This window comes from Mustela putorius, unplaced genomic scaffold (assembly GCF_011764305.1).
Source record: "Mustela putorius furo isolate JIRA1106 unplaced genomic scaffold, ASM1176430v1.1 tig00000876_pilon_pilon_pilon, whole genome shotgun sequence".
Classification (NCBI taxonomy): domain Eukaryota; kingdom Metazoa; phylum Chordata; class Mammalia; order Carnivora; family Mustelidae; genus Mustela; species Mustela putorius.
Window position 1 is genome coordinate 4,713,463 of NW_025421506.1, and position 18,805 is coordinate 4,732,267.

The 18,805-nt window shown below is 48.1% G+C and overlaps 1 protein-coding gene across 12 annotated transcripts in view; it reads left to right on the plus strand.

Moving 5' to 3' along the window:
- AOPEP (aminopeptidase O (putative)) overlaps positions 1–18,805 on the plus strand; it is a 339,093-nt gene that overhangs the window by 185,916 nt on the left and 134,372 nt on the right. For 10 of the 12 annotated variants that reach the window (XR_006608428.1, XM_004777387.3, XM_004777386.3 and 7 more), the window contains 2 exons: positions 6,604–6,793; positions 10,751–10,857. Coding sequence is in view for 11 of the 12 variants with exons in the window: in XM_004777387.3 (XP_004777444.1) it covers positions 6,604–6,793; positions 10,751–10,857 (297 nt within the window). In the remaining variant the exon portion in view is untranslated. The other 2 variants (XM_004777389.3, XM_004777388.3) reach the window with 2 other exon arrangements.

An 18,805-nucleotide genomic window follows, 5' to 3' on the forward strand; every position in this document is an offset into this window, starting at 1 on the left:
GAGGTCAATGCTAAACCAAATTATGAAGCAGGCAAAAATGTTTCGGTGTCACTGAGTGCTACCCCTTCTTCCCTCCTTGTGCCTCACTAGGAGCCCCCTCTCTCCTAGCTGTCATCTGTGCTCAGCTTTTGAGCATTTCCCCATTTTCCATGAGCATCCATCCTGAACCCTGGTAGGATGCAGATCTCAGTCATTACCACCTCCGTGCGCAATGAAAGCATAAGCTTCTTCCGTACGATAACTGCTTTAAACCAGAGATGAGAAAATTGTAGCCCCTGTCCATAGGTTGGTTGGTTTTGACATGGTGTTTATAAAAATTGCTGTGTATTTCCACTCTATTGTTTTCTACTTCCGTTATAGTTACCTGTTGCCCTACATCCTTATCACTCCCTGATCTACTTCCTTCATCTTGTTATTCACCTCCCAACTTGTTGTCTACTTCCTCCTTCCTTTTGTTATCTGCTTTCTTTGTGTTCTCTGTTTCCCACCTCTCCCTGTCCCCTTCCCCATTTCCGTGTCCCTTTCTGCTTCTCCTTATCTCCTTCCGCACCACCTCCTTGTCTCCTTCCCCCTCCTTATCTCCTTCCCCATCTCCTTGACTCCTTTTCCTTCTCCTTGTCTATTTCCCCCCTCCTTGAGTTTCCCCCTCTTCTTGTATTTTTCCTCCTCTCCTTGTCTGTTTCCCTCATCTCCATGGTTCCTTTTCCCTCTCCTTGTTTATTTCCTGCTCCCCTTTTCCTTCTTCTATTTCCTCATCTCCTTGTCTACTTCCCTCATCTTTTTATCCACTTCCCCCATCTCCCACATCCCTCATTTTATTATGTTCTTGACTCCTGTCAACCTTTGAGTTTGTGATCTGCTTTAAACCATCTCTTCTTGGAAAAAAAAAAAATCAGGTGATTGTTCAGGGCAGTGAAACTACTCCCTGTGCTGTGTGATACTGTAATGGCGTTCACGTTCATTCATTAGTCCAAACCAATAGAATATAGCACACCAACAGTGATCCTCAGTGTAAACTATAGACTGTGATAATGATGCATCAGTGTAAGTTCATCAATTGCAGTAACAAATGCGCCATTTTGGTGGGGCATGTTGATAGTAGGGGAGGTTAGAAATGTTTGGGTAGAGGGAGTGTATAGGAACTCTCTGTATCCTCTGCTAGTTCTGCTGTAAACCTAACGCTGCTCTAAAAAATAATGTCTTTTTAGGAAAAAGAAACGTTCGGCTTTAGTAAAAATGGGTGGGAGATGTAGGCCAGGGAAAGTCTGGTTTGTTGCTCTTCTTAAACTCCTGGGGAATAGCCTCAGCACCTTTGCACCTGCTTGTCTATCTAAGCATCCCCTTGAAGTGTTTCCTGAGGAACTCCTGGCCTAGGACAGAGTTTGGGAGAATGAGGTGTTACTTCAGGAATTTAGGTCTTTGAGGACATCAGAAGTGGAGTAATGAGGTTTCCCTTGCTTTGTGCCCTGTCCTTTCCATCATCACTCTACTTCCCTCAAGGAAGAGGCTGAAGCTCTGTGATCAAAAGGTCTGGTAACCTTAGGCCAGTCTGGCTCTGACATAGATATAGGGAACAGAGGTCCCAGGGCATGGCTGGTGGCTTCCCTTTGGGTGGACCGTGAAGATATAGTTCCAACAAGGGCCTCATTGCATCACTGGACTTGAGCTGGCACAGAAGGATGGGAGCCCAGAAATTACAGGTCTAAACACAATGACCCTGGGCCAGTGGATCAGAGTAAGGCTTCAGCGTCAAGACCGTATGAGTAGAAAAACTCCATTACTTGCCAGCTATGTGACCTTGAGCTAGTCACTTTACCTTTCTCTACCTCACTTCTATAATCTGTAAAATGATGATAATAAAATCTATCTCCTGAGGTCATGAGGTAGGTCAAATGGGATGATGTGTGTAACAGACTGTGCCTCAAACCCAGCAAATGCTCAAGTGATAGGAATCTTTAGAAGGAGAGTGCGTTTTTTTGGTAGAAATCTCCGGAATGTGGCCCTGGGCGTTCTCTTAGTCACTCTCTGCTCGGTTTATCTTGGCAGTTTCAGCCAAAATCCATTTAGGTAAATGAGTCGATGTTTTACTGCCTATTTGCCATTCAGAATTTTTAAAGGAAAACTTATACTTAATGCTACCCTTTTCTTTCAAACCTAGATCCCACTGTTGATTAGATATAGTGAGTTTTCTTCCACGTTTTTAGAGCTGGTTTCTACCTCAAACTCCTGAAAGTCCCTGTCCCCAAAAGAACATTCCCTCATCTTACGTCACTCCAGTTTGAAGACAACCTTGTGCGGCCCCAGTGGGATGCCAGATGGGGCAAATGGAATGAAACTAGTTCCTACTGAGCGGTCTCAGAGCCAAGAGGGAGCAGAGGCTCTCGAGGTCATCTGGGTGCCCCTTTGCCTTTGGGACCACAGATGCATCCCCTACATTAGGCTGATGTAGGAGTGGGAGACTACAGGAATTCACTGCAGAGAAGAGGGGCCCCAAGTTGAGCATTTTGGTTTGTAAACACATAGGTTGAAGTGCTTAGCACGTATCACATCACAGCTTAAGAAGAGAAAACCCATTCTGAATCTTAAGGAGTGGTACCTAGATTTGTCCTCCCTTGCCAATTGCCCCAGGCTACCCTGAGTCCTACTTTGAATTTTCCAAATTAGATGAGCAAGTAATTAAGTCATGCAAGCAAAAGTTGCTTTTCACGGGTTCAGGAGACGCTTTAAGCTCTCCAGTTTGACTTTGGGCAAGGGGTGGAAAGGAGCCCCTGTTCCCCTTGTTTCCTGGTTCATCCTTCCTCTCCATAATGGGATATGGAAGTCCACGTATTGTTGAGATTGTGAAAAAGTTTGAATCACTAAGAAGTTCAAGCTTGAGGAACGTAAAAGTCGGTTTCCTGGATGCACTTCCCAGGGATCTGTACAAAAAGTGAATCTGCACTCCCCAGGGAAATTGGGATCAGCTCCAGTATCATGGGAGGGGTGGCCTGGGACTCTTTTTGTCCTCAACCAAAAGCCGGTTCCTGTCCTGCTGGTCCTCCCACAGGCCAAGGCAGCAACACGGAGCTGGAATCGGTAAGTGCTGGATCTCTCCCTGGGCAGCAGGATGGGCCGCGCTGGTCGCATCTCCTTGGACAAAGCTGAAATAAATCACAGAACAGCCCCTGCTTAAGATCTGATGAAATTCTCCATTTCCGCTCCAAATTGAATTCCTCCCGAAGGATTGGAGGGGCTCTTGAGAGTAATGAAGGCACTCCTTCCTCCTCTGCTAGAAGCATGTTTTAAATTAACAGATACAGCCTTCTAATCTGGGTGGGGAGGTAGCTTTAGGAACAGTCTTGAGAAGCTGTTTTCAGGCCAGAAATGGTATTTTTTAATCTCGAGGGGCGAGGCAACAGACATCCAAGACACATGAAGACACATGTACTCCTCTGGAAGGAGCAGCCCTGTTGGTGGTCTCCTGGGAAAGAATGAGAACACATGTCCTCCTCTGTCCCACTGTCCTCCTCGACCACTTGTAGCAAAAGGGAATTTATGATGGAGAATACAACTCCGGGGGCTGGTGCTTTCTGAGAGTTGAAAGTCCATCTCTTATTTGGGAAAAGTGATAAATTCTGTGAATTTAAAAAAAAGAAACCTGTTTTTAGGATGAAGATATCATTGAAGTGATTATCTTCTGTCCTCTGCAATGATGAATCGACAATCTGACATTTGTAGAGGCAGCCGACACAGGCCCTTTCAGGGGAAACAAGAAAACCTGTTTTCCAATGGGTCTTGTCAGAGTGAAGACGGATGACCTGCTGGCTGATTAGGACCATGAATAAGGCTCTGAGAACTCGAGAATGTGTGAGGAAACCAGGGGTGAAACTTATAAATCAAGGTTAAGGTAGAAGTAGAAAATTCTAAACATCCATTCTATCTTGAAGGTGGGCAGAAAATAGATTATCTATTCGTAAAGGAATATTTAATATTACTCCTTGAAATGAGCTTAAGAGCATTATCCTTTTCCCCCCTCACTGTTGAAAAAAGGCAGTGTAAAAAATCCTACTTGACAGGAGAAATTCTGACTTTTAGGGTCGAAAGGAGAGGAGGAAATTCTCCTTGAAAATAAATTCTATTGGTTCTTTTATGTCAGAATTTTGTTAATAGCCCTCGAGAACGGTTATCAAAACCTGACTCCATGTTTTTAATTTAGTCTTAAGAAGGAAGCCATTTCCTTTATAGGGAAATACGACCCCAGAGTAGCCCACAGGTAAAATCCAGCCTCAGAGGGTGGACTCCACTGAAGGAGGATTTAGGGTCTGGTTCTCAACTGGAAAATTGCTTTTCAGGGAGAAGGTCGTGTTTTCCACTGATAATAGGGTCCCTTATATCAAGTGAAACGCCCTTCCTTCCCACCCAGGAGGACATTTCAGCTTTGATCTTTCTCAGAAGACAGTAGGAAGTACAGTTATTCCCCGCTAGAAAGATGGGGCTGGGGATGGGAAGTGGGAGTATAGGATTCCAGCCACGTGGGTCCATCCTGAGCACAGCCAAGACGCACTGGGGCCCGGGACCTGGTGGCGTCCAGGCAGGTGGGGAAGGAGGTCTGATGGAGACAACAAAGGCCGTTGGAGGGAAAAGATTAAAGGGCAGGAAAATGCACAGCCACCCCCCCACCACCACCACCACGCAGCTGCTTTCGTGCATTCCTTCAGGCTCTCTAGACTTTGATATTTGCATAAATGGGCCTTGGCTAGGTTTCCACTCTGGGACAGAACAGAGAGCAGTCACCGCGGACACAGGAGGCTTTCTCTTGGTGATCAGTCTGGCTGTGATTTCAGCCATCAGCTTGTGTAACCTCCCCGGGTTGAGCGGACGGGTCAGCCCTCCAGTCCCTGTCACTGGGTGCACACCGTCTGTATCTCTGGCCTGGAGACCCTTCGGCTGCAGGCAGGCTCGGCTTGGAGCCTGTTTACAAGGCCTGCAGTTACTTCTGTTTTGTTTTAGCCAAAAAGGGTGAAGTGCTGCCAGCAGTATGTCTGGAATGTTATTTACTTGGTACATTTCTGTGGCTTTTCTTTGTAGCGCTGCATAGGCCAGAGCAAAGGGTCATTGACTTGCAGATGCCAGGTTTCGCAGTTTGTCTTCTCCGTGGGGCGACTTTCTCAGTAAGAAGGAGGTTAGCTCCTGTGTCTCTCTGGTCCTTCCTCCCCACCTGCCTTCCTTCCACCAGTGCTCCCTCCCGTCCTCCCCTCTTTCCTGCTGCCCCCGCTTTTCTGAGTGAGTGCACTGAACTACTGTACTCCTCCCTCTCCCGTGTCCTAAATGCCCCGAGTGCACTTTTAATTCCTGGGGTTTCTGGTGGACTGCCGAGGGCCTGGCAGGCGCTTTTCATTTGCGTGCCTGCCCTGTTATTATTTCACATGAAAGCTGTCTCTTTTGGCACACATGGCTCCTGTGATTTCAGGGGAGCTCTTGGAGCTGAATGGGCGATGTTGTGCAAGGGAAGTACAGGTGGGGCATTCTCTACTGGTGGCCATGGGGGCGGATGACAGATCCAAGCAAGGTCCTGGCTTGTGCTGAGCCAAGGTGAGAACAAACAAATGGCTTCTGAAGGAAGGAACCAGGGTGCGCGGTTTCTTAATTCGGGAGGTTTCACAACTGTTCGAGTTCAATTGATAGAGGAGAGGTTTTTTTGTTTTGCTTTTTTTGTTTTTTAAAGAGCAAATTCTTCCTTTAGACAAACTGTAAACAAGTCCCAGATCAATGAGCAATGTGGAAGGGGGACGCACGGAAGGTTTTCTGTCCGCTTCTTGTTTTCAGCCTCCCTTTCTCCAACTTCTTCTATGCAGTTCTAATCGTGGTATTTGGGGCTTTAAAACAAGGTATGGAAAATGAGATTAGATAAATCTCTCCAGCTGGTACCAGCCCTGGGGCCGTTTGCACACCTGGGTGGGTTACCTTCACCCTACCCCCTGCCCAAATTTTCTTATGTCATGTGAGTGTATAAGCATCTACAGAGAGATGAGACCTTTGAAAGCTTTGCCTTATGGAGACTCGGACTTTCTCTGAGTCTCTGGGACACCTCGCCCATCCGCGATACCTGTTAGCATGTTCACTCCGTAGCCAGCCCCAGTCTGCGATGGAAAATTTTGGTCTTATTCTTCTCAGCTTTTCCTGTCCTTCTGCATGACTTCTCCATTTGCATGTAAGCTGCCCGGATTTTTGGCTGAAGGGGCTTCTTTGATCACTCTCCTGACAGTATGGGCTTCACATTCTCACACCTGCTCTTCTTTTACAGTCCAGATTTCAGGGTAAATGCTTCCATCGCCTTGTCACTTCTTGGGTATAAAACTTGGGTGCAGGTTACTGATTACGGGTAATAGCCGTTGGATGACAGAGACGACTGCTTGGCACAAACAGCCCCCTGAACCGCTGCCAGAAACGTAAACTGCCACTTTATTTATTTCTGAAAGCATCTAAGCTGTGAGCCGATCAGTCATGATCTAGCATGCACATGATAATAACAGGCTCGCGGGGCTGAGAAAGCCGCCCCATGGGGCAGCCGCGAGGGCAGGCTCTAACAAGACTCCCGTGTGTTTTCTCCCCCATTATCCACAGCCCACACATCATCTTCCTCTCTCAGAGCGTCTTGACAGGAACGAGCCATCTGTGTGGGACCCGGCTGTGCCATGAAATCGCTCACGCCTGGTTCGGCCTAGCCATCGGGGCCCGGGACTGGACGGAGGAGTGGCTGAGTGAAGGGTTCGCCACTCACTTGGAAGACGTGTTCTGGGCCGCAGCACAGCAGGTGGGTTTACGGTGACCCTAAGCATTTCCCGACCCGGAGTCATAGTCTGTTCACAGGCATCTGTTCACATTCCACAGATCAGCAGAGGGCTTCTTGTGCGCTAGGACTATGCTGGATGCTGGGCCACCGGGGCGGGGGGGCGGGGGTGTTCTCCCTGTAGGGATGGGTGAGAGGTCAGCAAAGCAGACAAACACATCCCTACCACGTCGGTGGTGAGCACTGTGAAGGCCAGTGAGGCTGAACAGAGAGTCGGGGGTGATCTCAGTTTTAGAAGGCACCATGAGAAGGCCCCTCTGATGGTGGACATTTGAACAAAGACTAGAATAGAAGGTCATCCCGTGGCATGACCACTGGTTATGGTTGTGGTGACACCACCAACTTGTGTCTAGTTTGTTGTTTGTTTGTTTTTTAATAATAAGATGAAAATTTACATCAGGAGGCATAATCTCAGATGTCTTCTGGCATGTAATGAAGAATAAAGTGGCTGGTGTCATAGGTTAGGGCATGCCGAGGGCTGAGACAAGCTGGCAGTCTCCTCTGAGCTCGGACCACGGGTGGCGGGGCTGGCAGGAGGGCGTGGTAGAGCCTGGACTCCTGGTTGTTTAAAAGGAAGTTCTAAATCTGGATTTTTACATAAAATTTAGTAATTTAAAAAATCCTATGCCAACTAAACAAACAGCCTCTACTTTAAAGAACTGACCGCCAGTTCTAATGAGGATATGGCAGCTAAACAGCCTCCTGCTTATTTTTCCGTTCCTAATATTTGGTCAGTCTTTTCCCTGCCATCCCCACCCTTTCCATGCTGAATTAGTTAACATTTTCTGAAATCCTCAAGTTTGTGCATACCTGAATGCTTCTGTTCAAGCTCCTCCTGCCTGTTGAAATCCTGTTTATTTCTCACTAACCAGCTCAAGGTCACCTTCTCCGGGTAGCCCAGGCCGATCATTCCACTCACAATACTTACTCTTCTAGAAGCTTTGAACTCCCACGGTATCTAGTGCTTACCTCTTTTGCCTCGCTTCTTCCTTCTCCCTCCTGTCATCCTCACGTAGACTGCGACCTCTTCCAGAGTGGAGCTGCAGTTTTACTCACCCTCTCACCCCTCTCCGCACCTTGGCCGGCAGCATGTGCACCTGTGTCCCCTGCCACACAGTGAAGAGAGGCCATGTGGCAGATTTAAGCAAGGTGGTGGGGTTTGGTGTCGGACTGGGCAGGGAATCCCAGCCCTGCTGTTGACTGGCTCTGTAGGTTTAGGTGGTTTACATAGCCTCCCTGGCCCTCAGTTTCCTCATTTGGAAAAACACTTGTAAGAATTTGCAGACTGGCGCAGCGAATGGGATAATTATGAATCACACATGGAGCTCGTGCAGGAAACGCCGGTTCTCTTTTTCTCCTCTTTCTCTTCGTATTTTCCACCACCTGACTGATGCACAATAGGCACTAAGCAAGGGTTAAATAGGCCAATATAAGCAAGACCCTATCGTCATCCCTTCTCTGGGATGCTTCTGTCCTGAGACAATCAGATTTCTGCTGTTCTTGGTAATCCGAGTATTTTTCAGGCATCTAACGATGATCTCTCTGTCCTTTACCTGCCATCTCCCCAAAAAGCACTCCTCGTCGCCTTGGCCCCTGCCCACATCTCCAGAGGGTCAGTTCTGAGTCTCATTGCTTAGGTCCTTCTCACTGCCCTGAATATGGCCATCTTCACTAATAGAGGCATGAAGCCGGTCTGGCCTCATCCCATAGCTGCATACCTTCCATGGGTCTGTTCCCCGCCAGACCTGTAGGGATAAAAGGATGAGTGAGACCCAGCCCTGCTCTGAAAGAGGTCAGAGTTTAACTGTGAAGATAAGAAAAGCATACAGCAGAAGGAAGAAGAAAATAAGTTGGGAGAGAGAGGTAAATACCAAATATTGTATGAGTTCAAAGGTGGGAGAGCTCAGGCCTGAGCAGATCCAGAAAGTCTTTTGGGAGAAGGTGACTTCTGACATGGGCCTCAAAGGTAAAGTAGGAATTGAGGTCTCTCTGCTGCTCCTTTTCCCTTAGCCTGGCATAGGGGACAAGCCACCTCACTATCCTTTAGGGTATAGGCAGTATCTCTTCAAGTTGTGAAAGCACTTTGATCTGAAGTCAAGTGGCCATTCTGGATTCCAGCACAAAGTTTGGAAGCCTTTGCAGAGCACGTCGATCACTCTAGCCCCTTCCTTGAAGGGTGAAACTGAGATGCTGTTGGTTTCTGATGAGTGTTTGCAACAGACCTTCCAAGCTGGACAGAAGGGCTCTTCGGGGCGGGAGAGTGTGGGCTGGCTTACAGGACTCTCCTGGTCACTCCCTCTCCAGGGAAGAGGGAGTGATGCACATCCAACACTGGGCAGCCCAGACAGACTGTGCTCCGTAGCACTGAATGGTAGCGAACACGGCAAAGTGAGGGAGTGGGAAACCGCTGAACGAGGATAGAGAGTGGTGTTCCATAGGGAGAAGGGAATTGAATTCATTGCAAGATTACATCACATAACTTGTCATCAACCTGGGTAAGGTCTGACCTCCTTCACAGGAGTCTTAGCTCAGGCTGCTGTAACATAATACCACAAACCGGGCGGGCTTGAACAACACTTGTTTTCCCCTAGTTCTGAAGGCCGGAAGTCCAAGATCAAGGTGCTGACAGGCTTGGATTCCCGTGACACCTTCTTCCCTTGGCTTGGTGGTGGTCACCTCCTCTCTGTGTTCTCCCGTGGCCATTCCTCTGTGCACATATAGAGAGCTCTGGTGTCTCTTCCTTTTCTTGTAAGGCCACCCGTCCTATTGGACCAGGGACCACAATAATAACCTCATCAATTTTAATTACCCCCTTAAAGGTCCCATCTCCAAATACAGTCACATTCGGGGTTAGGGCTTCAACATATGAATTTTCCACTCATGATTCGTTCCCTAGCAACAGGGAACACAGAACCTGTGGCTCATCTGCCTGCTGCTGGCTACTTGGCACCTGTCTCTCCCGAGATAATAGCTTGCTCCCCGCCTGACTATACCCCTCACCATCCTCTAAACACATCATGCTCTTTCCAGGCCCCTTGAACCTTGCACATGCTTTCCTTCTTCCTGAAATTCCTCCTCCCTGGGCTGACTCCTGCTTCCCTTGGGGGGACCAACACAGGCCCCACCACCTACTCAGGGAAGCCTTCTGACTCACCTGGCTGGCCAGAGAGCATCTCTTCCTTAACCTCTACCACCGCTGTACTCTGATGGCCTGTGTTCTGACAGACTCTGTCCGTAATGGACCCAGGGTCTGGCAGAGACTCGGTAAATACCTGTTGAATCAACTCTAAAGGATCTTTCATTTCCAGAAATGCTTGTTGAGACTGATATGTCCCTCCCAGGTGGCTGTTCTAGTGCCCTCCCTTACAGAGGCTTGAGCCGTGGGGCCTCATGAGCCCAGCGGCCGCGGCCCATTCTCGCCAGCAGGCCAGGGTGTGATGGCGTCCCCCTCCCCCAGAGTGAATCCAGGCAGTACACTTGGGTTATATGCAAACAGAATCATCTGGGCCGCATTAGCAGGCTCCACTGTAAACAGCCCTTAACCAAACCGAGGGCTGGGAAAAGTAGGAGGTAAATGGAGGGGCCAGTCCCCACCCTGTGCAGCAAGACAGAGCCGCAAAGGGCTGGAAGGACTCAGTGGAAACGACCCTTTACGGAAGCCTGCCTTTTCTGGGCCCCCCGGGTGTGTGAGGCAGACAACCCGGCACAGCGCCATCACCGGCAGAAGAGTGAGGGGCTGAGTCTTCGTGTGAGGACCTCCCAGACCCCTTGCCCCTCAGACTTTTCTGATGGGGTGGCCAGGCACAGTGTTTTCACCCTGAAACTGAGCAAGCTGCTCTGTTGGGCAGCTGTGACCCTGCACGAGGACAACAGTGACTGTGTTCTGTGCGCATGTGTTTGTGTGTCTGTGGCCCTGAGCAGCTGGCCCCCCACGAGGCGCAGGAGCAGCAGGAGCTGAAGGCATGTCTGCGCTGGCTTCGCCTCCAGGACGAAGTGCGGAACTCCCCCCAGGAAATGCAGGTGCTGAGGTAAAGCGCCATGAGCTCTCTTCCCCTTCTCTCCCTTTGTCCCCCACCTCTTTTCCTTCAAGATGGGCATCGGGGCCATCTATTAGATCTGCTGTGTTTCCTTCTTAAATCACGTTGGGTTAGGTCACCCATCCTCCCAGGGACATGATTGCCCTGTTTGAAGTCCTTCAGGGCGGGCGTTTGGATTTGCCTTCTGATGTTTCCTGGTGTCTCTGCTGAGGAAACACGGACACAAGGCCATTTCCAGGACCAGGACTTGTTTGAAGTTCTAATAGTCACTTCGTGTGGTGATTGAGGACTTGGACAAGGCGGAGGTTTGGTAGCCTGACAGACAGTAACCCTTTAAAGCCAAAAGAACAACAGCAACAGCTATAACAGCCCTTTAGGAAAATACTGATTCCGAAGTGTTTAGTAGTAACACATATTGGTGTCAGTGGGCCCTTTTGTTTTGGGTCCTCCCAGCAGGAGGCCACTCCCATGCGTGGGGAAGCTTCTACTCCGGCTCCTGTGTGTGGTGTCCACGTGTGTCTTGCCGCACTTACTTGTAGGATTGCTTCTTGCCATTTTTTCCAGTTCTGCCCCTCTGCTTTGCTTGTTTTCTTCATTTCTCTAAATAGTTACTTATCTGCAAGCCCAAGCCTAGGCCCCAGGAATACTGCGATTATTATGACAATAGAAACTTTGGTCCTGCCCCCTCTCCACAACAGCCAGGGGTGTGGAATCTGCCCTCAGACAGGTGGGGAGACAGCCATCCAGCAGTGTCCCCCCCCCCCCGCCCTGCCCAGTGTAGATGTCAAGGCCAGTCTATCTTTGGGGCAGAAGCCAGCCTGAACCAGTTTGGTTGTTTGTTTTTATTTTTATTTATTTAGTTAGTTAGTTAGTTTTTGTAAAGATTTTCTTTTAGTTATTTGTCAGAGAGAAAGAGAGCGCAAGCAGGCAGAGTGGCAGGCAGAGGCAGAGGGAGAAGCAGGTTCCCTGCTGAGCAAGGAGCCCATTGTGGGACTCGATCCCAGGACCCTGGGGTCACGACTCAAGTCAAAGGGAGACGCTTAACTGACTGAGCCACCCAGGCGTCCCAGTTGTTTATTTTTAAATAACCACCTCCCACCCCCGTTCACAGGGACTGCCCACTGAGACTGAAGTTTGAGGACAATGCACGGAGCCCAGCCTGACTCCAGGGACTCTGGCTGGTGCTTTTGTGCAGCACGGCTGCATGGGGTGTGGCCACTCTGGTGGGTCTTTCGAGTGTGGCGAAGAGGGAGATGAGAGCGTCCAGAATAATTCTAGGCTTTTGACTTGAGCCGCTGCATAGACGGTGAGGCCATTTGGTGAGACCTCCAAGACATCGGAAGGAAAAGCGAAAGTCCCAGTTTTGTTAGACGTTAAATTTGGGGAGCTCGGGAAATCGGTGTGGCGAGAGGGCGGGTGTCGCCATGAACGTTTGTTGATGAAATGTGCTCTTGGGTTATAAGCAGGCCAGCCGCACACGGGGAAGTCAGTACGTACATGCGGAGAGCCTTCTCTGTGGACTGGGTGGAGCTGTGATCAACCCTGCCGGCCCTGATGGCCAGGAGCTTTTCCTGTGTGTGTAGAGCTGGGAGAAGAATATGCTATTTTTAGACCCTTGTGCTGGAAAGCTTATTATGGCATTTGTTTTTCTTTTTCTTAGTATTCAGAAATTGTGTTTGCCTAAATTTAGGCTAACCATGAAATGACTGCATTTGGAAGATTTGTTGCACATCGGTATGGAAACTCTTGTTATCGGCTGCGCTTACAATGAAGAGGAAATGCTTCTGAACCTGCACCGAATTATATAGTCAAGGTTTAGTTTACTCCCATCCTTTAGAACTCTCCCTTAAATGGGCATAGAAAGCCTAGAAATTACTGAAAGTGAGAGAAAAAAAAAGAATGAGAGTTATAAAAATTTATCCTCAGATTTTATTTTGGCGTCATATGCAAATAAGACCTTGGAAAAGAAGTCACTTATAACAAGACAGTAATCAAAGATGCTATTTCCACCCCCTCCTTAAGATAGCCCATGGCCTTGAAATGATGGATCAAGAACAATTTAGAAGTCTTGGTTTGTGTCTTGATATGTTCCTCATGCCTTGGTGTTGACAGAGAAAATAGAAACTTCTCTTACTCATCTTTGTAGCAGCTTTCAACATGGTCGACCACTCCCTCCTTCTAAAAACACTTTCTTCTTTGGGCTTCTGTGTCACACTCTCCTGGGTTTCCTTCTGCTCTGCTGCCAGTCCTTCCCCAACTCTCCTGCTGGCTAGTCAGCGTCTTCACTTAGATGACTCATAGCTCAGAAAGAGGGATTAAGGGGTCCAGCATCACGCAGCCAATCCAGAGCAGAACAGAAATTGGAATCCAGGGATTGAAACGACCTTCTCTTCCCTACACACTTTCTCTCTGCCTTTAAGGAACTCCGTTAAAAACAAAAACAAAAACCCACTGCAGGTATCTTGAATGGTGGAAGGACGTGAAGGCCAGAGTTAATGAAAAGTGTCCTTGGACCGAGTATCTTTGTCTTTTGACACATGAGTGCATGTGTCTGATTATTCTGCTACCTATCAGGGAAAAAAGAAAACCTGACATTGTGTTGATTACAGATATTGAAGTATTAACAAAGTGAGAAGAGGAAAAACTAAAATTGCACTTGGCTCTGGCTTGCTAATTTTAGTCATTTACAAGAACTGTTTCCCAGTCGTGTCTTCCATATATCCAGTGTTGAGCATGGCTCTCATCAGATGTGTCCTGGATTGACTTGGTTGTGAGATTCATTTGGTTACAACAGTTCCTGTGTTTTCCTTCTCAGCCTTTCTTGGCTGGGAAGCCTTTAACGTGGCTGCAGGCTCTTGAGGCCTGGTGATTTGCTCAGAAGGTTAGGGGGTCACATTACTGACTCCACGCCTTTTCTCATTTGTTAATTATTAAAGACGCTTTTCCCGTAGACCAGACCCTAGTGGCTCTCCTCCGACTCTCCCTCACTTGTCCACTGGCCCTGGGCACAACTGTGTGCCAGGCGAAGCTGATCTTGCTGCTATCCTACTCTGCCTGGCTGCCACCACTCTGCTCTCCTCTTGTTTCCACCCCCACCCTACCCTTGACCTTGCAGCAGTGGTGACTCTTGCCTGGGAAGATGCGAAGGGCCTTCTGCAAGGCTCTCGTGCCTCTGTTCCCCGGGCACTGTAGGATTCCTGCGTTCTCTCTCTAAAGTGCTTTACTCTGCATTAGCTAGCTTTACTCTGACAGGCCTGTGGGCTGGAAGAGCTACGGTGGCAGGGTCAGAATAAATTGCTGTTGGTTTTTTATTGTTTGTGATTTATTATCACTTCCCCTCTTTTCTGGATTCATTGTTAAAGTTGGGCTCGTGTTGACAAAAATGTGAAAATATATCACGTTGAGGGGCACCGACAGGCCCCAAATCCAGTGTGGCTCTTTCTTCTAGCTACTGCTTACACAAGACGACAGAACTCTGGAGAAGCACAGAGAGCTTCTCCTGCCTTCCTCATAAGTGCCTCATTCCCTGGTCATATTATGATTCCCAGGGAAGTCCCAACTAGGCAAGTCTCCACGGACAAAATGTGATCTGCATGCCACAGGCTCTGTGAGTTTGCATGATGCCTAAGTACTGTATGTTCCACTTAAAACTATAAGACTTTAGGGGCGCCTGGGTGGTTCAGTCATCTGCCTTGGCTCAGGTCATGATCCCAAGGTCTGGGGATCGAGCCCCGCTTCGGGCTCCCTGCTCAGTGTGGAGCCTGCTTCTCCCTCTGCCCTCCCCCTGCTCATGCTCTGCACCCCCCGTCCACTCTCTCAAATAAATAAATAAAATCTTGAAAAATAAACAATAAGACTTTTGAAGTTAGTCTACATGTATACCTCTAGTATACATGAAGCTTTCACCTCGGAAGTTTTTCTCAAAATTTTTATTTCTGATCCTTGAAGAACATAGCAATATTTTCCCACCCACATGTGGGAACTCATCCACTCGCAGCCACCCAAACCTGCCTCGTGGGAAAGCTCCCCTCCTTTGAGAGTCCCTTGTCGCTGCCACACACCCACCTCTAGCCCAGGGCCCAGGCCCTGCTGCTCCTCCATCCTGGGGTCCCAGAGTCCCAGTATGCCCACTTCAGGCTCCACCGGCCCTGCAGGCTGGGAACAAATCCTTTCCCTCTTCCCTAGGCAGCTCCCTTCCCCATGGCCTTTAGTATCCATCCTCCCTTCCCCGCTCTTCGTGCCTTCACTTGCCTCCCATCCCCCAGGGAAAACGGAGGCCATCAGCCATGTTCTTCCTTCAGTTCTATAAACACATCAACATCCACAACTCTCTGACTTCTCAGAAGCCCGAGAGATAACTTACAGGTCTCAGTGTAACTAGAGACACATTTCTAGTTCCAGAGGTGGCAGTGGAAATGTGCACGCATTGATGCAAATCTAGAACTTATATATATCTAAGTGAGCTTTAGACCCTCTGCTCATGAGGAAGAAGGGAAGGAGGGATCCATATATGAAGGGAGAAGGAAGCTCACATCACTTTGGACCATGGGCCAGGGTCATGAGTCTAGGGAAACTATACTTTTTTCCTGAGGTAATTTTGCCCTTCTGGTCACCAGGTTCTGTAAACATATTCCAGTCTGTATATTACTGCAACTCCTCTGCTTTGTTTGGTACTATTGATGACTCTTCTGTTCTGGGAATCTGTCATCTGGCTCTCGTGAGCAGGGAGAGAAGCAGAGGGAGAAGCAGGCTCCCCGCCAAGCAGAGAGCCTGAAGCAGGGCTCAGTTCCTGGAGCCCGGGATCATCGCTCTTGCCATCATTTGCTTTCACCCCCTAGCTGCCCGCAGTATCAGTTTTCCAGGGCTTCCGTAACAAGCTACCACAGGCCGGTATGTGCAAATGTACTTCTTACACTTCTGGAGGCTTAAAGTCCAAGATCGAGGGGTCAACAGGCTTGCCTTCTTCTGCAGCCTCTCTCCTTGCCCCTTCTCGTTGAGTCCTCATGCAGTACCCCCTCAGCGTGTCTGCCCTCCTAGTGTCCCTTTGTACGTCTGCATCGCCTCTTTTTGTAAAGGGTACCAAGGAAATGCCTCATTTTAACTGACCTCACTCTTTTAAAGGCCCTGTCTCTAAATGGAGTCACCTTCTAAGGTACTCAGCATTAGGGCTTCCACATAAAAACTTTGAAGAGCTATAATGCGGCCCATAACATCTACTGTCTACTTGCTCTTTCTTACCTCCTTGTCTTGTCTTCAAGTTGTCTCTATTAGAATAGCCTCCCCTTGTCACATGACTCCGAATCATCACAATTCAGCACACATATCACTGCATTCCAGAAGTCTCAGGCTCTCGCCTGACAAGATAAGCACATGACCCTCATCTCTACTTCCTAAATGCTCCGGTTATGCCTCCATCCCTGATCGTACTATGTCATTAGACAATTATATTTAGAAAGAATCAAGTTATGTTGTCAATATTTGACCATTTTTAACCAACGGAAACAGCAGTTTCATATGATCTAACCTAATGCATCTTTCTTCTGGGTCATGAGCCTTTTGAACCCAGGGACTATGTCTTCCTTACCTTTGTTTCCCACAAGGTTGGGCACTGAATGGGTACTTGATACATGTTGAAGAAATGAACGTCATAGATGACACAGCCTCCGTCCCTGAGATTTCTATATTATTTACATAGAGTTGAAATACTGGTCACAAGACAGTAGATAGAAAAACCCTAGGCTGTGTCCTCAGAGTTCTTAGGACCGAGAGGTTACTATTGGTAGGCCTAGCTAGAAAGGGCAACTGGGAAGGTGTGAGGTTTAAGCTGGGATGGTAAGAAGGGCTAACATTGAGACTGGGAAAGAGCTGGAAGGAAGAAAATTCAAGGAGCAAAGCCTGGCAGGCATATACAATAGATTATTTGTGGAAATGCGCCATTAGTGAGAATGAGCTTCCTGGAGAGAATAAACATCAGGAACCCGTGAGACCAAAGGGGCGAGGGAAGGACAGGCTAAGTAATGGAGTTCCCTAGAGGCCAGATTCAAGATTTTGCATGTGACCGTCCGGGCACTGAGGAGCTATTTTCAGTTCCAGGAATGACATAATGAAATGGGAGTTCTGGGAAGATTACCGAGCCTGTGAGATCATGCATGATCAGAGATACAGAGTCTCCAAGCCAGATGGAATTGGGTAGCCATTTCAGGAAGCCACACCTGGGTTTAGAAGAGCTTGGGATGCTCTTCCCAGTTGGCTCATTGGGTGATATTCAAAACTGGTTGAAGTGTCAATACAGCTTCAGAGAAGGCTTCTAATAATATGATGTAAAGCGTTCTCTGATGGCAGATAAGAACTGACCCACGAAAGGAAGTGGTTGAATTTGTGGGCTTTGTGAAGTTTGTTATGTATGACTATAACAGAGTCAAAGGCAACAGTCCCAGTTCCTTCTTGGCCAAAACCTGATCTGTCCTGCCTCATTTTAGAGAAAAATCGTCTGAGAATGCAGGCCTGGGCTCTCTCCAGAGCTTGTAGGTCTTCAGATCTCAAGCCTGGAGGATAGTTTAGGGTTTAGAGACCAAGCTTGGAAGCCGGAGTGCCTGGATTTGAGTGCCATCTTGATGCCTCAACTTGCTGTTTGACCTTTGGAAGTTCCACAAGCACAGTGAGCTTTGGTGTCCTCACTATAACATGGGAATTATAACACGGGAATTATAACACAACAGTCTTCTTCAGAGGTGGGTGTGGTGGATAATGTGATGAATACATACAAATCAGTTAGAATACATGTATTGGGTTGAATCACAGAGAATTTCCATTTTGGTGGATCCAAAACGGGTCAGTATTGTCCATTTCCAGGGGTTCATCTAGACCCTCTGACACCTGGTCAATGTTTGCTGAATGACAGAGGTCACAAGGACCCAGCCCCCACAGCCAGCCCCACTATCTCTTCCGGTTTCTTCTGGTTTCTATCTCTTTCGCTGTTGCTACCCTCCCCTGGCGACCACACAGGCACCCTGCTCCTCTCTCTTTACCCACCAGAGCCTGGAAACACCTACCTTTCCTCTTGACAAGCTTGCAATTCACTAGACTGCCCCAAAATGTAGTTTTCTTAAGAAGTTAAGAGGATGTTTAAAAAGGGAGAGGGTAAGGGAGGCAAGAGTGCCTGGTTACAAATGAAAAGATAGGATTAAAAGCAAAAACAAACAAAAAAAAGTTTGAACATTAAACAAAGATGCTCAAACTAATAGCTTGAGGTAAGAATTAACTTGGCAATGCTTCTGAGACAAATGGAATCTTCATACCTTCCGGGAACGTACTTCTGGTCTAATCTTTACATTAGGGCCCTGCTGGTGTCCCCTCTGGCTCCACTCCATACAATTTCCCCGGCATTCTATACAGAATCTGACCACGACCCTGAGAAGAAAACACTCCTTGTCTCCTCTATGACTTCGGGTTCCAGCCACTGAAACTGGCCTGCACGGTTCCTGACGTCTCCTCATGTGTATCTGGCACTTCCTAACCTCCACTCCATCCCTTAGGCCCAGGACCCCCTTCACCGTCATTGTTTCTGTCTAGTTCTCTTTTTTAGAACTACACTCACTAGCAAGCTAGCTATGTAGACAGTTTCTACCCTTTCGTGACAGGACAGGGCTGTAGCTGTGCCAGCATTTTCTGAAAAACTTGAAGGCTCTCAGCTCGCCAGAAACAAAATCTGCGCTTTCCTGTTGTTTCGAAGACCAGCTCTATCCCCCTGAGCTGCCCACTCAATTCCTGTTTCCTGTTGGAGGGACTCCCTCAATTCTCACTTCTTTTACCCGGCAAGGATGACAGACATGTCCTGAATATTTGAACTCAAATAACACTCCCTGTTCATTTTTCTAGACCATTCCCTGGTTACTCATCACTCAGGTATTTCTAAGGGAGGGATGGAATTCTCCTTGAT